The sequence below is a fragment of the Etheostoma spectabile genome, chromosome 24 (assembly GCF_008692095.1).
Source record: "Etheostoma spectabile isolate EspeVRDwgs_2016 chromosome 24, UIUC_Espe_1.0, whole genome shotgun sequence".
Lineage (NCBI taxonomy): Eukaryota > Metazoa > Chordata > Actinopteri > Perciformes > Percidae > Etheostoma > Etheostoma spectabile.
This window is the reverse complement of record NC_045756.1, coordinates 12,697,695-12,715,582: the sequence shown is the minus strand read 5'-3', so window position 1 is coordinate 12,715,582 and position 17,888 is coordinate 12,697,695. Positions and strand designations below refer to the sequence as shown.

The following is a 17,888-nucleotide window of genomic DNA, read 5'->3' as shown; positions in this document are numbered from 1 at the left end:
CATTTTGATTTGACACATTTTTTATTTTGTTGAATGCTCTTTGACACAAGATTCATACACATTCTATCTTCATATTCCGCATATTAGCCATATTTCAGTTGACATGAAAACCAAAACCAAAAGAAGCAGTAGTGAATGTATATTTACACAGAAGTAAATTAGTGTAAAACTATCAAATCACTTACAGTACAGATGTTACAAATTGCTTACATAAAAACGTAGGTCAGAATGCTTTAAAGATAGTGGTAAAAAAAATTAAGTATAAAAACATGAACAACAAATCTATGTATATATATATATATATATATATATATATATATATATATATATGTATATGACTCTCTTTGATCTGCTGGAATCATCATTATGAACTGGGACAGATCCTCTGTGGCGTATTGGGAAATTGATCTTAAACATGTTTTCATGCTTCAAGGCAGGTTTGTTCCAGTCCAACTGTCTTCCTTTCAGGACTCCGGCCTTGGGGGGTGTTCTGTGTCACTAAATAGCTTGACCCTTACTGCTGGAGGTGATACTTCAGGGTGGATGCGATGTTTTTTTCTCCCAGTAGACGTCCGTTGCCATAACTCATTCACTTTACTCATTAAAGGGGTTTGGGGCCTTCAGATAAAAACAAGACATTAGTCAGCTGCCAAATTAGTCTGAACAACAGTGATGCGGACAAATATGCTTACAATGAATACACACTAGTCCATGAGTCGAGGGCATCACTTTTGGTTTCATGAATTAATAACACATTAGTTATGGAGGTAAAGATGCCAATACAAGTGGAAAATTCAAATCATAGACTTACTCATGAGCATCTTTAGTTGTTTTCTGTGGTGTCTTGTTCTCCTCAGAGTCCCTGTGTGACAGACTGAAGCAACAAATATTCATTTATGGCTTTCATCTGAAAATATCTCAAACAATTGTTACCAAATTAACTCTAAAACACATGTATTACCACTAGACAGATGTTGAGTTACATGTTTGAAATTACCAGTAGTGATATTTTCTTATGAGCCAGACGGTGATGATTGCAGCAACACAAACACCGGCCATCACCACGGACAACACAACGATCAAAGTGAAATCTGTGAGAGAAGAGAATTAAAATATTAAGACTCAACATTCATAAAGCAACTTCATATCAAATGACTTGAGGCTACCTAAGGTTAACGTTGAGAATCAGATTTATTTGCCAGGTATGAGGACACATACAAGGAATTTTTCTTTGGAGCATCGTTGCTCACAATGCGCTCACACAGACAAAACAACCAAAACAATATATACACACTAATATACTGTATACACAACATATACATACTCTAAACAGAAACAATATAGAGGCATGAGTGCAATGAAGAGTTCAATAAAAAAATATTTAAATGTGGAGCATAGTGCAAAGGATACTGGGATAAATAGTATTATGTTATTATATTACAATATGAACAGTATGAACAGTTCTGAAATAGGAAATGAGATTGATGAATAAATAACAAATAATAAGTGAAAAATGAGAATGGGAATGATGAGTAAATTATTGTTATCAAACCTAGATTTCTCATCAAAACCTGAAAACTAAAAACCTAAAAAGCCCAAAAGAAAAAGACATGAGCAATAAAGTATGTATCAATCCATAAACCTGTATCTTTAGAAGAGTTTCTCACCATCAGCGGACGGCTGTCTGAGCGCAGGAATCGTGGCAAACACCTCGAACTGAGGACCAGAGAGCACTCGCACCGCACATCCAACCTGCGTGCGGTCGTCACGGAGACGAGGCAGCACAGCCGTGGTGGTGACAGTGACCGTGCCGTTGGGGTTGGGGACACTGGAGGAGTTGCGGCGAGGGACGGTCAGCGTAACCGTGGGAGCAGGCCGACCTGTGGCCGAGCAGGACACCACCGCCTCTCCAGGAGAGTTTGAGTCTCCAACATGGAGGACGGCTCCATGCAGCTCTGCAAACACCATATATGTCAATGTCAACGTCATATTTATTTATATACCAAAGTACTTTACAGTAAAAAGCACAAAAAATAAAATGAAATGAAACAGATACAATAGAAGACACAGTGAATAAATTATATATATTAAATAAATGCCTATATATATTAACCCTCATGTTGTCCTCGGCTCAAATTGACCCGTTTTCCTATATCATTGTTTTAATAACCCAAAATAACATGATTGATTCCACACCACGCTCTTTGGCAAGTATAAATCTCTACTTTCATTCATTTTGGGGCGTCTTATTCAATTTTATAGCATTTGAAAACAAAAGATTGAAGTGGTTTTGAAATAGTATTGGGTAAAAGTTGACATATTCCAGTCTGTGTTTATCCATCAACATCCATTCCTTTAATTTTAGTCTGAATACTTCCTAATAAGAATACATTTTATTTATAATGCACTTTTCATCAATAAATCTCAAAGTGCTACAGGTAAAGTGCTACAGCACAAAATGCCCCATCTCCCATTGTCCTAATTTCTGCTTTTATAACTCACACATCAGGTATTTATTGACCATAAATCCCAAAAATAACTGTAAAACTAAAGTTGATGAGTTAGTGTTACATAGTGTTGAAAATGTCAAAAAAAGTGGCAAACATTTTTAAAAAAAGCGTCAAAAGTGTTGAACAAAGGGACAAAAACATAAGTAAAAAAAGAAAGGGAAGACAACACAAGGGTTGAAAAATATGAATGATCACGTAAATGTCTCTATTAATGCGATTAGGTTCTTACCGTAGAGTTGGAGGCAGGTTGTAGCAGTGAGAGCACCATCGGGGTAGGTGTTAAACAAACAGCGGTAGCATCCTTCATCCTGCTCCGTCACCTGCCTGATCACTATGGAGCTGTTCTGCAGTCCAGCACATTGAAACTCCACTTTCTCTTCAAAACCAGCATTCAGTCTTTGACCAAAGTATTTGTTGTAAGTAGCTAGATTCTCTTCCCCCTCAGGTAACAGTCTCTGCCACGTGACCTGCAGCACATCTTTAGATTGCACCAGCTGACAGTTTAACAGAGCCTCTTCTCCCACTGCTGCCATCACAGTCTGCTGGCTTTCTATCACAGAGGTTAGACCTGCAGGAGATGACAGTATTAGAGGCATATTTCTTCAAATAATCCAAAAGCAACTACACTAGGATATATGAAAAAAGTCGTGAGACTGATCCTATGTGCTGAATTTACACTTGTATTACGCTGCGTAAATCCAGTGTTTTCACATTTGGAATGCCTGTGACCTCTGGTGCGCTCAGAGCAGCAACTGACCCTTTCTCAACCTGCGCAGTAAGGAGATAAAAACACACGGTCTGCGCAGAGAAAGTAGCCTACTGACAGGTGCTGTGTGTGCCAGGACAGTCATCCATCTGGAACATTACGCAGCTTTAATAACACGATGAATAAAACAGTATAAATGAAATGTGCAACCCGTGTATCCAGGTCAGCCCCCGTGCGCATGTTGTGGTTACTTGGCGTCCAGGTGAAGTCTCATTTGTGTAGGCATTTGTTTCTTTGCAAAACATGATAACAAATGTGATTTTTAGCATTAAACCATGCGAACGGGACGCCCGGAAAGCCCAGTAGGTAGAGCAGGCGCCCGTGGGCGGTTGGCTAGAACAATAGGCAACATTATATATACAATTATGGCTCCTATCATCTCTTTCTCACCTTTATAAAAGACTCCCAACACCCAAAGGGACTGTAAGACTGCACGGAGCGCCATCATGTCTCATTTGAATCTACCGCTCAAATATGTCAAAGTGAAAGTTAGTGGGTCTGAGGCGACTCCACCTTCTTGGCTGTGGCCCAAGCATATTGACTGTAAATATTAAGGGCCCACGTGAGGCCATACAGTGCACAAAGTACATGCACGTGGGCGCACAAACACGTCTGAATGTATTTGCTTCCCAAGAAGGGGACCACAACTCAGCATTTAAAGAAAAGTATACAAAAATGATATAAAGCGCATTAAGGAGGTTTGGTTTTTATTAATTTTTGATGTGTTATTTTTTATACAGTAATTCACAGTCGCCTGCATTGCCTTTTCTAGCCATTACAATTCTTCATTAAGAGATAGGCTACTGATCATAGATATAGGCTATATATGTAACTGCTTTACACAATTGTATTTAGGCCTACTTTGGCATTCCTATTATCCAGAAGTATTAATCAAATATTTTCCTATTCTGAATGTTTTATTGTAGGCCTATTTCTATATTTCTTATGATTGTACTTTCTGTGTTGTTGTTCTGACTCAATGACACTGAAAATAAGGGTTGGCTCCCAATGATCTCACGGGGATAAACAAAGGTTATAATAAAGTCATTTCCCCCTATGGGTTGAACTGCAAAAGGCCCTCTATATGGATTTCAGGGGGGGGGCTGTCCATGTGTAAAAAGCCACAGTGGGTCCCTTTGGTGGATGGAAATGGGCAGGCTACATACAGTATGGTGGATGACCTGTTCTTCTGTCCATTTCTATCAGTGAGATTTGGTATTGCTCGCCCCCTGGTGGTGGAGTTAGAGCTCTTCAGTTTAACTACATAAAGTCTCCCATTTATGAAGTTATGAAGTCATGACATTTTAGCTAAAGGTTTTTTCTAAATAAAAGTTATTTCTTTTTCAATTATTAGGCTATAGGCCTACCACGTAATGCTAGGCTACTGTAAGATATTCGCCACTGAACATTTCTAAATAAAAACAAGTTGATATTTACTATTATTAAAAGTTTGTTCATTTCAATTTCTTATCATTCTGGACATTGATTTATTGCCCTTGGTTTAAACTCTGAATGCATTTTAGTTGCCTAGTTTTCATAAATAATTGTTGTACTTTTTTGAAATGTTCTAGAAGTGGTTGCTGTCTTACCGTTTCCATGGATACCACAAACTTACCACGACGGAGCTGTGTAGTTTAACGAAACGTAGCTAGCTAGGCTAACTTATTCCACCAATTACGAAAAGTACTCGGTTAAACATCTTGTGCAGGTGAGGAAATAAAAAAAAATACCTCAAGAGCGACAATGTCTGGAAACTGGAATAACGGACTACCATTTTTACCAGGATACTCTTTTTCTGATGTTACGGTAAGAACGTTGGTTAGCTCACAGGCTCTAACGTTTTACGTTAGTCACTTAATTTATTCGCAAGCAAATTGCTGTTCTGTTCTATATGTCATGCAAATGCATTCAGAGTTTCTAAAATTTAATATTAACATTAGCGATACAAAGTGTTTCTTCTAGGGTTGTTGTTTACCGGCCACCCCTCTCTTTAAGTGGTATGATCCGTTTGCCCAGGGCAATTCAAGATCTCCAATAGGCTAGTAGTCCAATTAAGCCCAAAATGATTGTAACCGCCTAGGACTGTTGTATGCGTCCATTGAACTTAATTAGCCTACTTTAAGTCTCATATTAATACGGGTTTGTGTACAATCATCTCTTTTTTAGTAAGTTCTTGCTCTTCTCCACTTAGCCCCTTGAGCAATAGAGTGGCTCTAGTGTTAGCTTCCATAGAGCCTCTGTTTTATAGTTTCTCATTGTAAACACACTATTAAGCCTGTAGTCACTGTATCTTATATGTTCAAGCTATATAGCCTACATTTTATTGTGACAGCTGGCTTGGCACCATTGTGGTTTGTATTGTGTATCTACCAGAGCTAATGTATCCCCCTGAATGATCTGTCCCTGCAGAAGTCAGCCTTCCATCGTCCCCAGACAATGAACTACAAGAATGGCTATGCTCTGCCCCGTCGCCCCACTGTGGGCATTGGACAGGATCCTCTTTTCTCAGAGCAGTTAATCCAGCAGGAGATCAGTAAACTGTCTTCTGAGACACCAGACATTACTTATGGCTCCTTTGACCAGAGTGTAGTAGAAGACTTCATCCCAGCTTATGTGGCCCTCGACAAGAAGGTAGATTAAGGTGTAGAAGACCAGCATTTGAAGATTGTTGTTTCTGTCCAATTAACTGCCTGATAAATTCCTTTTCTTTATCTTTTCTTCACCCCCCTCTTGTCTAGTAGGTGCTACGCTACTATGCATATTTTCAGGAAAATGTCCTGTTTTCTCCTGAAGAGGAGTGCCACACACGCCCTGTGGTCATTTACTACTACCTTGAGGATGACAGCATGTCCATCATTGAGCCCGTGGTAGAGAATTCTGGGATGCCGCAGGGGAAACGGATCAAACGCCAGTGTCTGCCCAAGAACGAACGTGGAGATCATTACCAGTGGAAAGACCTGAATATTGGCATGGACCTGGAGGTGTACGGGGTCAAGTACCACATCACACAGTGCGATGCTTTTACAAAGGTACAGCACTTACCTGGCTGTATGAACGCTCTCGCAGTATTATGTTCTGTTGGTGTCTGACAAAAGGTATAGATCTGTTGTTGTAAATACACTCTGTGTCTGTGTCCGTCTCTCATTCACCACATACAGGAATTCCTGGAGAGTGAGGGCATTGTTCTTAACGACCCAGAGCCAATGCCTTGCGTAAATCGCGACAAAAAAACGCGGCCTTCCTACACAACACCGTCCAAATTTGACAACAAGCAGCAGTTTCTCACCATGGATTGTAAGGTAAAAGGAAATTCCAACCATTCAAAAACTCACTGGATCATTTTTACGAACCCTAATCCACAGCTATTAACAAAGAAGAAGGACCACAGTAACTTCTCCTATTCAGTATAGGTCACCTAGTCTAACTAAAACCTTCTTATTGAATTTTCGGTGAATCTCCTGTGTTTTCAATTTTAATGTTGAGCCTATAGCAACAGTTACACGTGAAGCCAATTTCATAGATTAATTGACACCTTTATGGAAGCTAAAACAAAGTGACGTTCCAAACCACTGAAATATTTCAAATAAGTGACCCTGCAAAGGTAATTGCGTGTTTTAAATTTGAGATTTGCATTTGGCATACCCATTCTAGTTTAACGCTTTTAACCTCTTCTTGGTCAGGTGCTGCGTTTCTTTGCCCTGTGGGACGATGCCGACTCGCCGTTCGGGGAGACCCGGCTTGTAACCATCCAGTATTACCTAGTGGACGACACGGTGGAGATCAGAGAAATCCACAAACCCAACAGTGGCCGCGATCCCTTCCCTGTGCTGATGCGCAGACAGAAGCTGCCCAAGAAAATCAAACCAGATTTGGGTGAGATGCAATGCTGTGTCACTTTTACCTGTTCCTATAACTGCATTATATCTAATAAAGTGCTTTGGTCAGGTGTCTCTTTGCATCCAGTCATGTACAGTCAAATGTGAAAGTGTGTCCAATTTTACATCATGACATCAACAACACAATGTATAGAATATCCCACTGTAATTGACCATTGTTTATATTGTACTATTTCTGTACTACATAACAATCTGAATTGTTTTAAACAACATGAAATAGATTCAAAGACAAATTTACACTCATAAAAATACTCTTATTCTTATCCAGAGACCTTTCCCGGCTGTGTGCTGGAGGTTTCAACAGCAGAAGTAGATGAGTACTACTCCCCCAAAGACTTCCAGGTGGGTCAGAGGATTACCCTGCTGGGCCGTCATATCCTGCTTTATGACTGTGATGGCTTCACTAAAGAGTATTACCAGAAGAACCACCCTGACATGAAGATGAATCCCTCAAAGATACCAAAAAAGATTGACCTGCTTCAGAAGAAGAAGAAGAAGGTGAGAAACTGATACTCATCTCTTTTGTTGTCGTTTACAAAACTATATCATCAGTATCGCCTGAGGGTATGTGACTTAATGTTGTTATAGATTCATTACCCTCTCCTGTCCATGTTTCCAGGAGGTTCCTCCCTATAATGGTTTTGGTTCACTTGAAGACTCCCTCCAGAATTGTTTGTATTTAATTCCTGAGCCCCCCAAAAAAAATGTGCTGAAGATGCAGGAAAACGACCACAAAGTGTTGCGCTACTGTGCCAGGCTGGTGAGTCCAACGTGTGTGAGAATGTGTCTGTGCTGCTTCATTGACTAAACCTTCTTAATATATGAATATATGTACAGAGTTACAAGTTACCAAACTGCATTCAGCGAAATTCAGAGCCATTAATAACAAACCAGATATTTTCTCTCCGTACTTCAGCTGCCGTGTGTTACTGACATTTCAGGACTCCCCGAATCCCGTAGATGAGGGCCGACGTTTCATACTGTCCTACTTCCTGTCCAATGACATGATCAGTATTTATGAAAAGCCCAGTCGCAATTCCGGTATCATTGGTGGCCTGTTCCTGGAAAAGACCCGCGTCCCCAAGCCGGGCTCTACACTGGACGATCCCGATTTCTACTCACCTGCAGACTTTGCTATTGGAGCCACTGTGGAGGGTAACATTCTCAGTTATACAGCCTGTATTTCTTCTGTTATTATGTCTCAGTTTTCAAAAGGAATTTCTGTTATTTAGAAAGGTAATCTTTTCTCCATGGAAAAATCAGCAATATATGACTCAAGTTGCTGCTGTATGCATGTCCTACTAGATACATTAAGCCGAATTGTAATTAAGTTAGAATTCAATTTCCAATAGGTGTTCAATAGATAACCTAAAATCTCAGCTCTTTCTCCTCTCTCTCTCGTGTCTGTTTTGTAGTTTTCAGCCGCCGCTTTGTGTTGACCGATGCTGACCACTATGTGCTGAAGTACCTGGAGTCCAACGCAAGCCAGATCCCGTGTCAGACACTGGATTCTCTCCGACAGAAGCTGGGTGTGGGGACGACAAATAATCAACCAGCTGACCAAAATGGTAAAAAATATAATCAGCCATTTAGCAAGTTCTCTGGAATTGTCTCTTAATTGTAGTGGTTTGTCAGTAGATTCAGTCACGTTTTACATTTCTTAACTTATACTACAATTTATATTTTTTAAATTCTTTATCAGGTGATGATGTAGGAGAGCCATCTTCATGATGTCGGGGAAGGCTGGATCGCCTCAAGAGTTGTCCCCTCATCCAATTAATTAGACCAAAAAACCAATCCTGGACCTGCTGCAGAAAAAGACTAAAAAAAATTCAACTTCAATTCAATTCAATTGTTGTTGGTGTGTGACTGACTTCAAATTCTCCTTCTTCTTCTCTCCAAGGCCTACCCTAAAATCTCATTGGCTACTTCCAAAATACAAAGTTATATTAGATGCAGGCAAACAAGCAAGTACATTTCATCAAGAAAACCATGTCACCTTAGCCACATTACACTAACAAAAGGCCAACTCTGCTGCACGTTTAGCATGCTGTCATTAGCATTCAGCTAAAAGCGTAGGTCACCATGCTTAGCTTCACCCTTGGTTGAGTCCACCTGGCCCACCCCGTTCAGAATCACCTAAACCCGCTGCTGTCTTACTGAAGGAACACTGGAAATAAAAAAAGAAATTCTACAGAATTCTGCATGCATTTGTCCCCATTTACCGACTGGCAATGACTGCATTATTCATTGCGGCAAAACAGAACATAAAGACCAAGAATTGAACGTTTTGTTGACATGTGTTAAGTGTATAAAATGAAAATATAGAAAAATGACTTCACTCACAATCTTGACAGTAACGGTTGCCCCGGACAACAAGGGGACCACAGTTTAGAGGGGGCCGGTTGCCCACATTTGCAACCACTAGTTCTGTGATCAAGAAATCTGCTATTTCTGCTGCCTCAGGGTGCTGGTACCACACATCATCATACATAATAGCACTACAATTAAAAGTGAATGTCAACGTCAATTTTTATTTGTATAGCACATTTAAAAACAACAGTTGACCAAAGTGCTGAACAGGGTCGATGTCAAATACATAAATAACAAGTGTAAAAATGACTACAACCCAAGTGAATCACAGGGAGACCAACAACAACACTTTAAAACATCAGTGAAGTAAATAACGCCAAGATAAGTCAAAAATAGAATGACTCGTACAACTACTGTTTATTCACGTATACCTTTATATAATTAATCTAGTGAAGGGATTATACAACGTTACAATGTAATTCAATTATATCACCTAAGTCTTTTCTGACAGGTTGGAGCAGTGTAAAGAGGAAGATAAAAAGGTTTTGTAGCCTACTCTCTCATTTTCAAATATCCAGAGACATACATCACTGGACAAACAACACCTCACTTCCAAATATGAATGGAATAAATTTCAATAAATCTAGTCCGATTCTATTGTTGTGAGGACTCTCATTTTTTAATTTAACAAAACAGAATACACACAAGTGAAATCATAAAACATAATGGTTTCATCGACCAGACAAAATACAAAAGAATATATGGAATGACAAAACACGTCAACTTGAAGGTTAGATTGTTAGAAATTTGTCTTTATCTAGATCTCCATCACAATAACAACTATACAGAGTGTGCATATGAGAAATAAATAACATTAGTACACAATGGATAAAAGTGCAAAATGACCAGGAAACGTATATATTATGTCTATTATTCAATATATTATCTCTCATTTAAATTTGATACACATATACGTAAACTTTATAGAGAATTCCAACAAATAAATAAATTAGCTGTGCAAAAAATGAATCTAGGCTATTGAAATCTTTACATTCTTGTTGTGATCGGCTTCTTCTTCCTCCTTTCTCTTTTTGCCACACTAGATGTCACTGTAGAGCCAGAGGACATTTTTCTTGTTTTTACCAAAACACTGGTTGGTAATGCTGTGACGTGCCTGTTGGATTACCTTGAACCAGGGCTCTTTAACGTTTTTTTGAAGTCATGGACCACTTTACTCAAATCGAGACGGAGCAGGTTCCCCCTCAACATGTATTAGTAGAAAATTGAGTTGCGTATTAAACCGGGCCTACAATAAAGCGGCCTAAAGCCTTTATACATACCTTTTTAGTTAATAGAATACTAAGCTATTAAAATAGTAATATTATGAATCATGTACATGTAGAATGGTGAAACCTTTAGGATGAACTTTATCTGGGGATGGCTACCTTAGTGACTACCTTACCTACAGGCCAGTAAGCATATGCATAATGGGTTGTTTTTTTCTACCAATAACTTGATTTATATTTGCACATAATATGTTGGATTCATGTTAAACCCTTTTCATTTTTGAAAAAACTTTCAAAAATGAACAATCCTTTTGTGCCCCCCCTTGCAGTCCCAAAGCCCCTGTTGAAGACCAATGCCTTGAAGCAAACCTTGACTGCACCAGTGCACTAAGTTGCAATCATTGTAACCCTGATAAGAAAGTTCTGCATATACTAAATTAAGCTCAACTGTAGACTCCTTGTCTGCTCACTATCAGCTCACATTTGTCATACACTGTAATACTCCAGACCAAAACATTGGTCCTTTTTTACATTCTACAAAGTCAGAACAACTGCTTGGCTTGTCGCTCCATTAACTATGTTAAAGTGCTAAGTTAGGAAATTCAAGAGAAATGGTATTTTTGAAAACCATCAGTGGAAAATGGATTGTGCAAAAGCAGCTTTTTAACTTAACTCACAGTAAAATGCAGATGCTTTTCAGGATTGTGTGCTTAAATGACAGCTGTGTGAAAGTGCTGATTAAACATTTTCATCTCTTCTGCTGCTCTTTAACCTGCCAGGAAAAGAGAAACGTTATTTATACTTTGCCCACGAGGAGACGTATACTACATTTACAAATACAGTACATTGTCTTGCATTGTGTCAAATATGTCACCTTTTTCGCTTAATTGCAACAGCAACAGCAATTGCAAAAATACACATGACAGCAGTAATTGCAAGGGCAATCCATAGTGAAGATGGTCCTTTCCCTGGGAACAAACAGCACAGGGTTAGTCTGCACAGTACTAAGGTAAACTCCATCTCCCATGAGGAAGAAGGTGGGGAATTCTCAGGGCAACACTTGTACTTTTGCTGCCAAGAATGAACTTCCCTGATCTGTCAGATGACATCCGCATGGCAAAGCCAATGTCATGACTCATTTACCGGGGCAGGCAGGGTTTCCTTCAAAATGAAAGCTTAGGAAGTGAAACTAATATGTTGGTAATTCAATGAGTCACTGCACAGCTGACTGTGTTACAGTCAATGGTGTCATACACAGCAAAAGACTACGCAAGGAAATGCATTTGATGCACTTCCTCACTGACTATTGAGTTCCTGGTTCAAGCGAGAAATTGGACACGGAAGCGTCATAGAACTGGGACACAACTAGGCACATCGTAATAATGATGTCACAACAGTATATTTCCCGGGAGACTACAAAGTGAACTGTAATGAAAATGCTGTTGCATAATTAGTGGCTTACTGGCACAACAAAACCAAATGTATGATCCTGATATGTCACAGAGTGAGAGGACGGTGTGGTTATCTTCCAGTCATTCAGAATGATCAAGCAGACGGCTGGGAAGTGTAAGCTTTCCTTCTAGTAAACTAGAGCAGGTTTGTCTTTCTTGGCAGGTCTTCTTTTGACACACTGGTGTCCTCTCTCTCTTTCCATCCGGGTGCATTCACGTTCCAGGAATGCTTGTTACTAACTTATCTTCAGGGAGCTTATCCCCAGGAGTTCATGTGTTTTCTCGCTTTGCGGGTTTACTTGGATTGGGGTAGCCCCCGCCACATATCGCCCCGCTATGCCTCGCTACGCATCGCCCTGCCAAGCATCGCCCCGCTAAGCATCGCCCTGTACGTATAAAGGTTGTGTAATACAGAGAAAGACAGAGAAAGACAGACTCGGACGGCAGCACTTTAAAGAAAAAGTGTGAATGTGTGGTGTCGAAAGATCTGAAAATTGCGCAAAGAAGGTCGTTAAGTAGACGTGAAAGGCAACGCTGGATCGGCTTAATTAGTGTGAAGAAGAGTCCAAGGAGACGAGAGGTAACGTCTCTAAAAATAGAGTCGTGAAGGGTAGTGACGCTGAGGGTGATCACGAAAGGCAGCACTAAAATAGACTACTTAGTGTGAAGGTAGTCTCAAGCTTATAGAATGAATTTTGTTGCTTAATATTTTTATTTTTAACTGTTTATGCTTGTGTTTTTATCTGTTTTTTTGTTGATTGATTTTGAGTAAAGCACTTTGAATTGCCCTGTTGCTGAAATGTGCTCTACAAATAAAGCTGCCTTGCCTTGCCTTACCCCGCTATGCATCGCCCTGCTATGCCCTGAACTGCTAAAACTTCTATTTCTAGTCATAGTTCCACTATCTTTATTACTATAACTCATACTGCTCATCATTCCAACTGCTATTATTCTTATTAATCCTATTTCTCTACATCTGTATCAGTGTCTGTGTCCAAACCGGTGACACATGCGACGGATGGCGCCCTGAGTCTGTCCACGGTTTCTCCCTAAAAGGAAGTTTTTCCTCTCAAGGTTTCTCCCTAAAAGGAAGTTTTTCCTCACCCCTCAAGGCTTCTGCTTAAACGGAAGTTTTCCCGCCACTGTCGCACCAAATGCTTGCTCGTGGGAAATTGTCTTTGTAAATCACAGTGTGGTTTAGACTTCCTCTATCTGTAAAGTGTCTTGAGATAACTCTTATGATTTAATACTGTAAATAAAATAGAAATACAGTTCCCTTTCTAAGGGCAACATACTATGTTGCTATATACAAGGTCTATTCAACATGCCTACCTTCTTTCTCATTCTTCTCAGGTAAAGAAAAGGGAATCCTCTCCCGCCTCTGTCCCGTCAACCCAGTGTTTAGGAGACAAAACACATTTCCTTTCCAGTTGGGGGGTACTTGCAGGGTGATGTTGCTGCTGCTGGTAAAGGTGTGGTCACTGTTTGTTACTGTAGTGGTCTGTGGTTGGTCTGCAGGGGCGGCACTAGGTGAGAAGTCCCACTGAATGGTTGGAGCTGGTTTACCTGTGGCAGAGCACCTGAACACAACCTTCAAGTATTCTTTGTCCTCTTCACGGCTGGGATCTTGCACTTCTGTTTTAAACATGGATATCCCTACAAATAGATAATTAAAAGGTCATTTTGAGAGCTGACAAAGAATTACAGAATTAGGACAAGTTAGAAAATGAACAGAACTCTTCAGAAAAAGTCTAAGTTTTGGGCTTCAACCAGAAAAAAACAATGCTGGTATTACTTATTTTTTTTGATTTTAATGTATTCCCAGAATTACAATTTAGTTTCAGGACTTTTTCCACAGAATTCTTGCGTGAATTTGCATCAATTTACCTTGCACAGTGAGGCAAGTCTGCTTTCTTTGGGACCCATCGGGATACACGTTGAAAGAGCAAATATAACAGCTTTCATCCCCCCACGTGACATTGGCCAGCGTGATTGATGTCGAGCTGAGCGACGCCTCTGTGAAGATCACTTTCTTTCTGTAAGGCTCATTTACTTGCTGTCCAAAGCGCTTGCTGTAGGTCGCCAAATTCTCAATGGACTCGTCTTTGAAAAGCCTCTGCCATGTAACCTGGAGCACACCTGTTGGGAAAGGTCCAACCAGTACATTTACTCAAGTGCCAAAGTACAACATTTAAGATACGTGTACTTATATGAAATATGCAGCTAAATTTCAAAAGGTAAAATATTGCACTTTTTACAACACAATAATTGGAAAGCTTTAATTTACAAATTAAGATTTGACTTGTTATATGTATTTAGCTACGTCTTAATACATACAAGCACATCTGAAATTATTAGTTAATTGATTAGTCAATTGGCAGATAATTGGCAAATCTTTAAAAGCATACACACACATATATATATATATATATATATATATATATATACCATTAGTAATAGGGTGGAATTTTTCTGCCTTGAACAATTTACTTTTAATACTTTAAGTAGGCTACATTTTTCTGAATATTTCATATAGCCTATTTTCATTTAAGTAACATTTTCATTGCAGGACTTTTATGTGGTGACTTTTAAGAGGTTTGGAAAACTTCACCCTCCACCAATGGTCACATCTTCACTATAAAAGTGGCATTTAAAAAAATTATATAAAATAATAAAAAGATTGTACCTGTAGGGTTGGCTACTGCACACCTGTATTGTGCATTACTGCCATAGACAGCTGTTGTATTTCCATAACCGGTAATCTGCGACGTGCAGGCTGAAAAAAAAACAACAGCAGACCTATGGTAAAATATCCATTTGTTGTGATGAAAAAATACCTTGTTGAATAAAATTTGACTATGCATGTACAGAATATAAATACACTGTAGACTCAATACATGGGCACATGATAATATCCGACTACAAGAAAGGCTGGATTGTATTTTGTAATATGACAAAACTACTACAGTATATACAGTATAGAAGAGCTTGTCCTTGTCCTGTTAGTGTCACTTACCTTTAAATAGTAAACCAGCCAGTAAGAGGAGATGCAACATGTTTATCTACAGCTGTACAGAGAACACTTTCAGTTTAGCCAATGAGTTGGCTTTTAAAGCCCTTGAAATGAAACTGAAAGAGAGAAAGCAGGGGCTTTTTTTAATAATCAGGGGATTAGGGGAATTAATTTAAAAATGCTTTGAAGTAATTATCAACAAAACCAGATCTAATTACAGTGCACGTGGTTGGGGTTAATTACTATATTGTTAGGTTGAGCATTAGCTTTTAACTGGACCCACAATGCAGACACGTGAACACGAGGAGGTTGAATGACCAGATTCAAGGACTTAAGTGCAGGTGATCCAACAGACATGACTGGTGAGGCTGGACGTGGCTGGACAGGACTTTTTGACTAGAGACCAAGTTGTTGCCACGGGAGGTTACATAACAAATTGGCGAAGGTTGGAGAGAAAGGACCGGCTTAAAACAGGTAGCACACAAACAGACACACACACACACACACACACACACAAGGGGAAAACAAACAGTAGAACAAGGGGTACTAGACAAAGTACTGCAGATCCTAACATTTATATAAAAACTACATTCATGATGCTGGACTAAGAAGGTAAAACACTTTGAATATTCACAAGATAGCAAATATTCTATTAATAAAATCAATAACACTTCAGGTTTTATAAGTGTTATTAAAGGGCGAGGTCAAATAAAAGTTGGACTCGTTTCAATCTCATTATGAAACTCACATTGCTTTTCTCTCATTGTTAAGTCCAGTAAATTGTGTACTTACTGAACAGCTTTACAACAACTCCACTAACCCCAAGTGGTCAAAAAAATCCCAGAGCAGAAGTAGAAGTTCCCCCCCACAAATTGTTAACGCCATTTCCCTTTGAAGTACTGTATGTAATCATGTTCAAGTTGTCATACTAGTATGCATGATGACAAACATGTGATGCTTGACATTTAAGACTTTTAAGATTTCCCTTAATTACATTAAGGGGAATCTTAATTACATTAAGGGAACCCCCCCCCCCCATCAAGCCAAAAGCAGCACTGTACTTCTGTGTAACGAGAGGACAACACTTATAAAATCTCTCTAAAATAGATTAAGAAGAAGTACTTTACTGCATCATTCTTTCAAATTCATAACAGATCTTGAAATGATTAAGTTCATTTCCCATAATGGCTCTATTACCATTTCCAATGCTAAACCAACCACTTTGCCCATCCTCAGTTATACCACATTGGGTTGAGAGAGTACTTTACGGCCTATAATTGCAAATGTTCCCTATGTGAAAAACATCTATTTTGTCCAGCGTATTTTATTGTGGGATTACAACAAATACAATCATGTTCTATGTATAGTGTGGATTCAGTTCTTTGTCAACATGTTTTATTTCATTTTTTTTGGTAAATGACAGAATCTTATTCCATATCATTTTATGATGGCATGTTCAGTCATCCTCATAAATTGCTATAACATTCCTGACAATAGCCACAGTGAGGCCTGAAGGAGTGTGTGAGTGAACCTTTGAAGTTGTTGTATGCACCAACTCTTATGACGCATCTGTTGTTGATTTTGCCACAATTAATCTCTTGAAAAATCTTGTTTACAAGAAAACACAGAGAGGAAGTTACTGCGCAATTCGTTTGAAGTGTTTACACGTTCCTGGAAAGAACCTAACAGCTCTGTGTACATGTACAGTATGCCACAGTGTGAACCCACAGCCGGGGTAGAAAGAAAAAAAAATCTGCATTTAATCAGCAATTAACTGTCCAATGAATTCTCCTCAATCATCAATCATTTTCATTTTTACATTTATTTATGCCATGCTGTGCCTGTAAAGTCATTGAGATTACACAACCCCACATTTCCTATGCAAAGTTTCTGTTTGATTGTTCATGATGTTCATTTTTCACCTATAAAGGTGTGTTAATAATGGACTGTATTATGTAATACATGATGTGATTCAGCAATTGCAATCAAAAGTTTCCCGTGTGGCAAGCGATTGTACTTTGGAAATTTAACACATAGGCGTACGTAGATTCCAAATTATTAATGACACCTGGGAAGTACCTGCGCTACCTGGAAGCCGACACCTGTAATATGAAACAAGGATGCGACGCCAAAGCATTGACAGCGGCTTGTGATTTACCACATCAACATTACCATGTGCCAATATTAAAAGCCCCAGCCCTATGATCTAGATTTGACCTGAAATTGTCCATTATTATTGTCACAAGTTCCACTTCTCTGATTTTGAAACATATTGTGTGCAGCAGTCAGATTGTCACACCCTGCGAGCCAGCAGAATAACTTCAGCTTTCTTGGAAAACGGAAGGGGGAATCATATTTCATATTTCAAGAGGGCCCGGCGCCACGCCATGCTCTCCCTTCTAGCCTTGCCCCTGGATTTCTCACTTAATACACAATAAAATGCACCTAAAGTTAGGAGAGCATTGCTATGGAAGCCAAGTATTCATGTTTGATGATAAAATATGATGTCAAGTTGAACTGCATTTAATCTCTCACCCAATCAGAGAGCAGAATCTCAGCAGATGACCCGGCCTCACGAGTACCTTCAAGGTTTCCTGGTTTGATAGGCATCTGAATGCCTGAGTAGTCCAGTCACGGTTTATCTAATTTCTCC

The 17,888-nt window shown here is 39.3% G+C and overlaps 2 protein-coding genes across 5 annotated transcripts; one reads left to right on the top strand and one right to left on the bottom strand.

The window, feature by feature from the left end:
• Positions 1–2: 2 nt before the first annotated feature.
• On the bottom strand, positions 3–15,331 carry LOC116674139 (uncharacterized). Of its 2 annotated transcripts, none has more exons than XM_032506637.1 (10): positions 15,239–15,331; positions 14,909–14,998; positions 14,110–14,361; positions 13,555–13,878; positions 7,770–7,775; positions 2,740–3,078; positions 1,668–1,955; positions 998–1,091; positions 812–874; positions 3–618 (listed from the first exon to the last, which is right to left on the bottom strand). In XM_032506637.1, the coding sequence occupies exons 1-10, from the start codon at positions 15,276–15,278 to the stop codon at positions 465–467; spliced, it is 1,650 nt and encodes a 549-aa protein (XP_032362528.1). In that variant the 5' UTR covers positions 15,279–15,331; the 3' UTR covers positions 3–464. The 2 variants fall into 2 exon arrangements, with proteins under 2 accessions (XP_032362528.1, XP_032362530.1); XM_032506639.1 differs by having other exon boundaries at positions 812–883; positions 1,007–1,091.
• On the top strand, positions 4,861–8,971 carry LOC116674138 (EF-hand domain (C-terminal) containing 1). 3 transcript variants are annotated; one of them, XM_032506636.1, is made up of 11 exons: positions 4,861–5,082; positions 5,686–5,907; positions 6,018–6,305; positions 6,435–6,575; positions 6,957–7,149; positions 7,441–7,670; positions 7,792–7,932; positions 8,114–8,327; positions 8,588–8,628; positions 8,674–8,740; positions 8,875–8,971. In XM_032506636.1, the coding sequence occupies exons 1-11, from the start codon at positions 5,020–5,022 to the stop codon at positions 8,901–8,903; spliced, it is 1,629 nt and encodes a 542-aa protein (XP_032362527.1). In that variant the 5' UTR covers positions 4,861–5,019; the 3' UTR covers positions 8,904–8,971. The 3 variants fall into 3 exon arrangements, with proteins under 3 accessions (XP_032362527.1, XP_032362526.1, XP_032362525.1); XM_032506635.1 differs by having other exon boundaries at positions 7,795–7,932; positions 8,588–8,740; XM_032506634.1 differs by having other exon boundaries at positions 8,588–8,740.
• Positions 15,332–17,888: the final 2,557 nt, after the last annotated feature.

Excerpts from the sequence above, each read along its gene's own strand:
- LOC116674138 (XM_032506634.1), top strand. The coding sequence starts at position 5,020 with ATGTCTGGAAACTGGAATAACGGACTACCATTTTTACCAGGATACTCT. Across the intron at positions 6,306-6,434 it reads AGTGCGATGCTTTTACAAAG|GAATTCCTGGAGAGTGAGGG; the intron begins GTACAGCACTTA and ends CACCACATACAG. Across the intron at positions 8,328-8,587 it reads TATTGGAGCCACTGTGGAGG|TTTTCAGCCGCCGCTTTGTG; the intron begins GTAACATTCTCA and ends TCTGTTTTGTAG.
- LOC116674139 (XM_032506637.1), bottom strand. The coding sequence starts at position 15,278 with ATGTTGCATCTCCTCTTACTGGCTGGTTTACTATTTAAAG. Across the intron at positions 13,879-14,109 it reads GACTTGCCTCACTGTGCAAG|GGATATCCATGTTTAAAACA; the intron begins GTAAATTGATGC and ends ATCTATTTGTAG. Across the intron at positions 619-811 it reads ACAACTAAAGATGCTCATGA|GCCCCAAACCCCTTTAATGA; the intron begins GTAAGTCTATGA and ends TTTTATCTGAAG.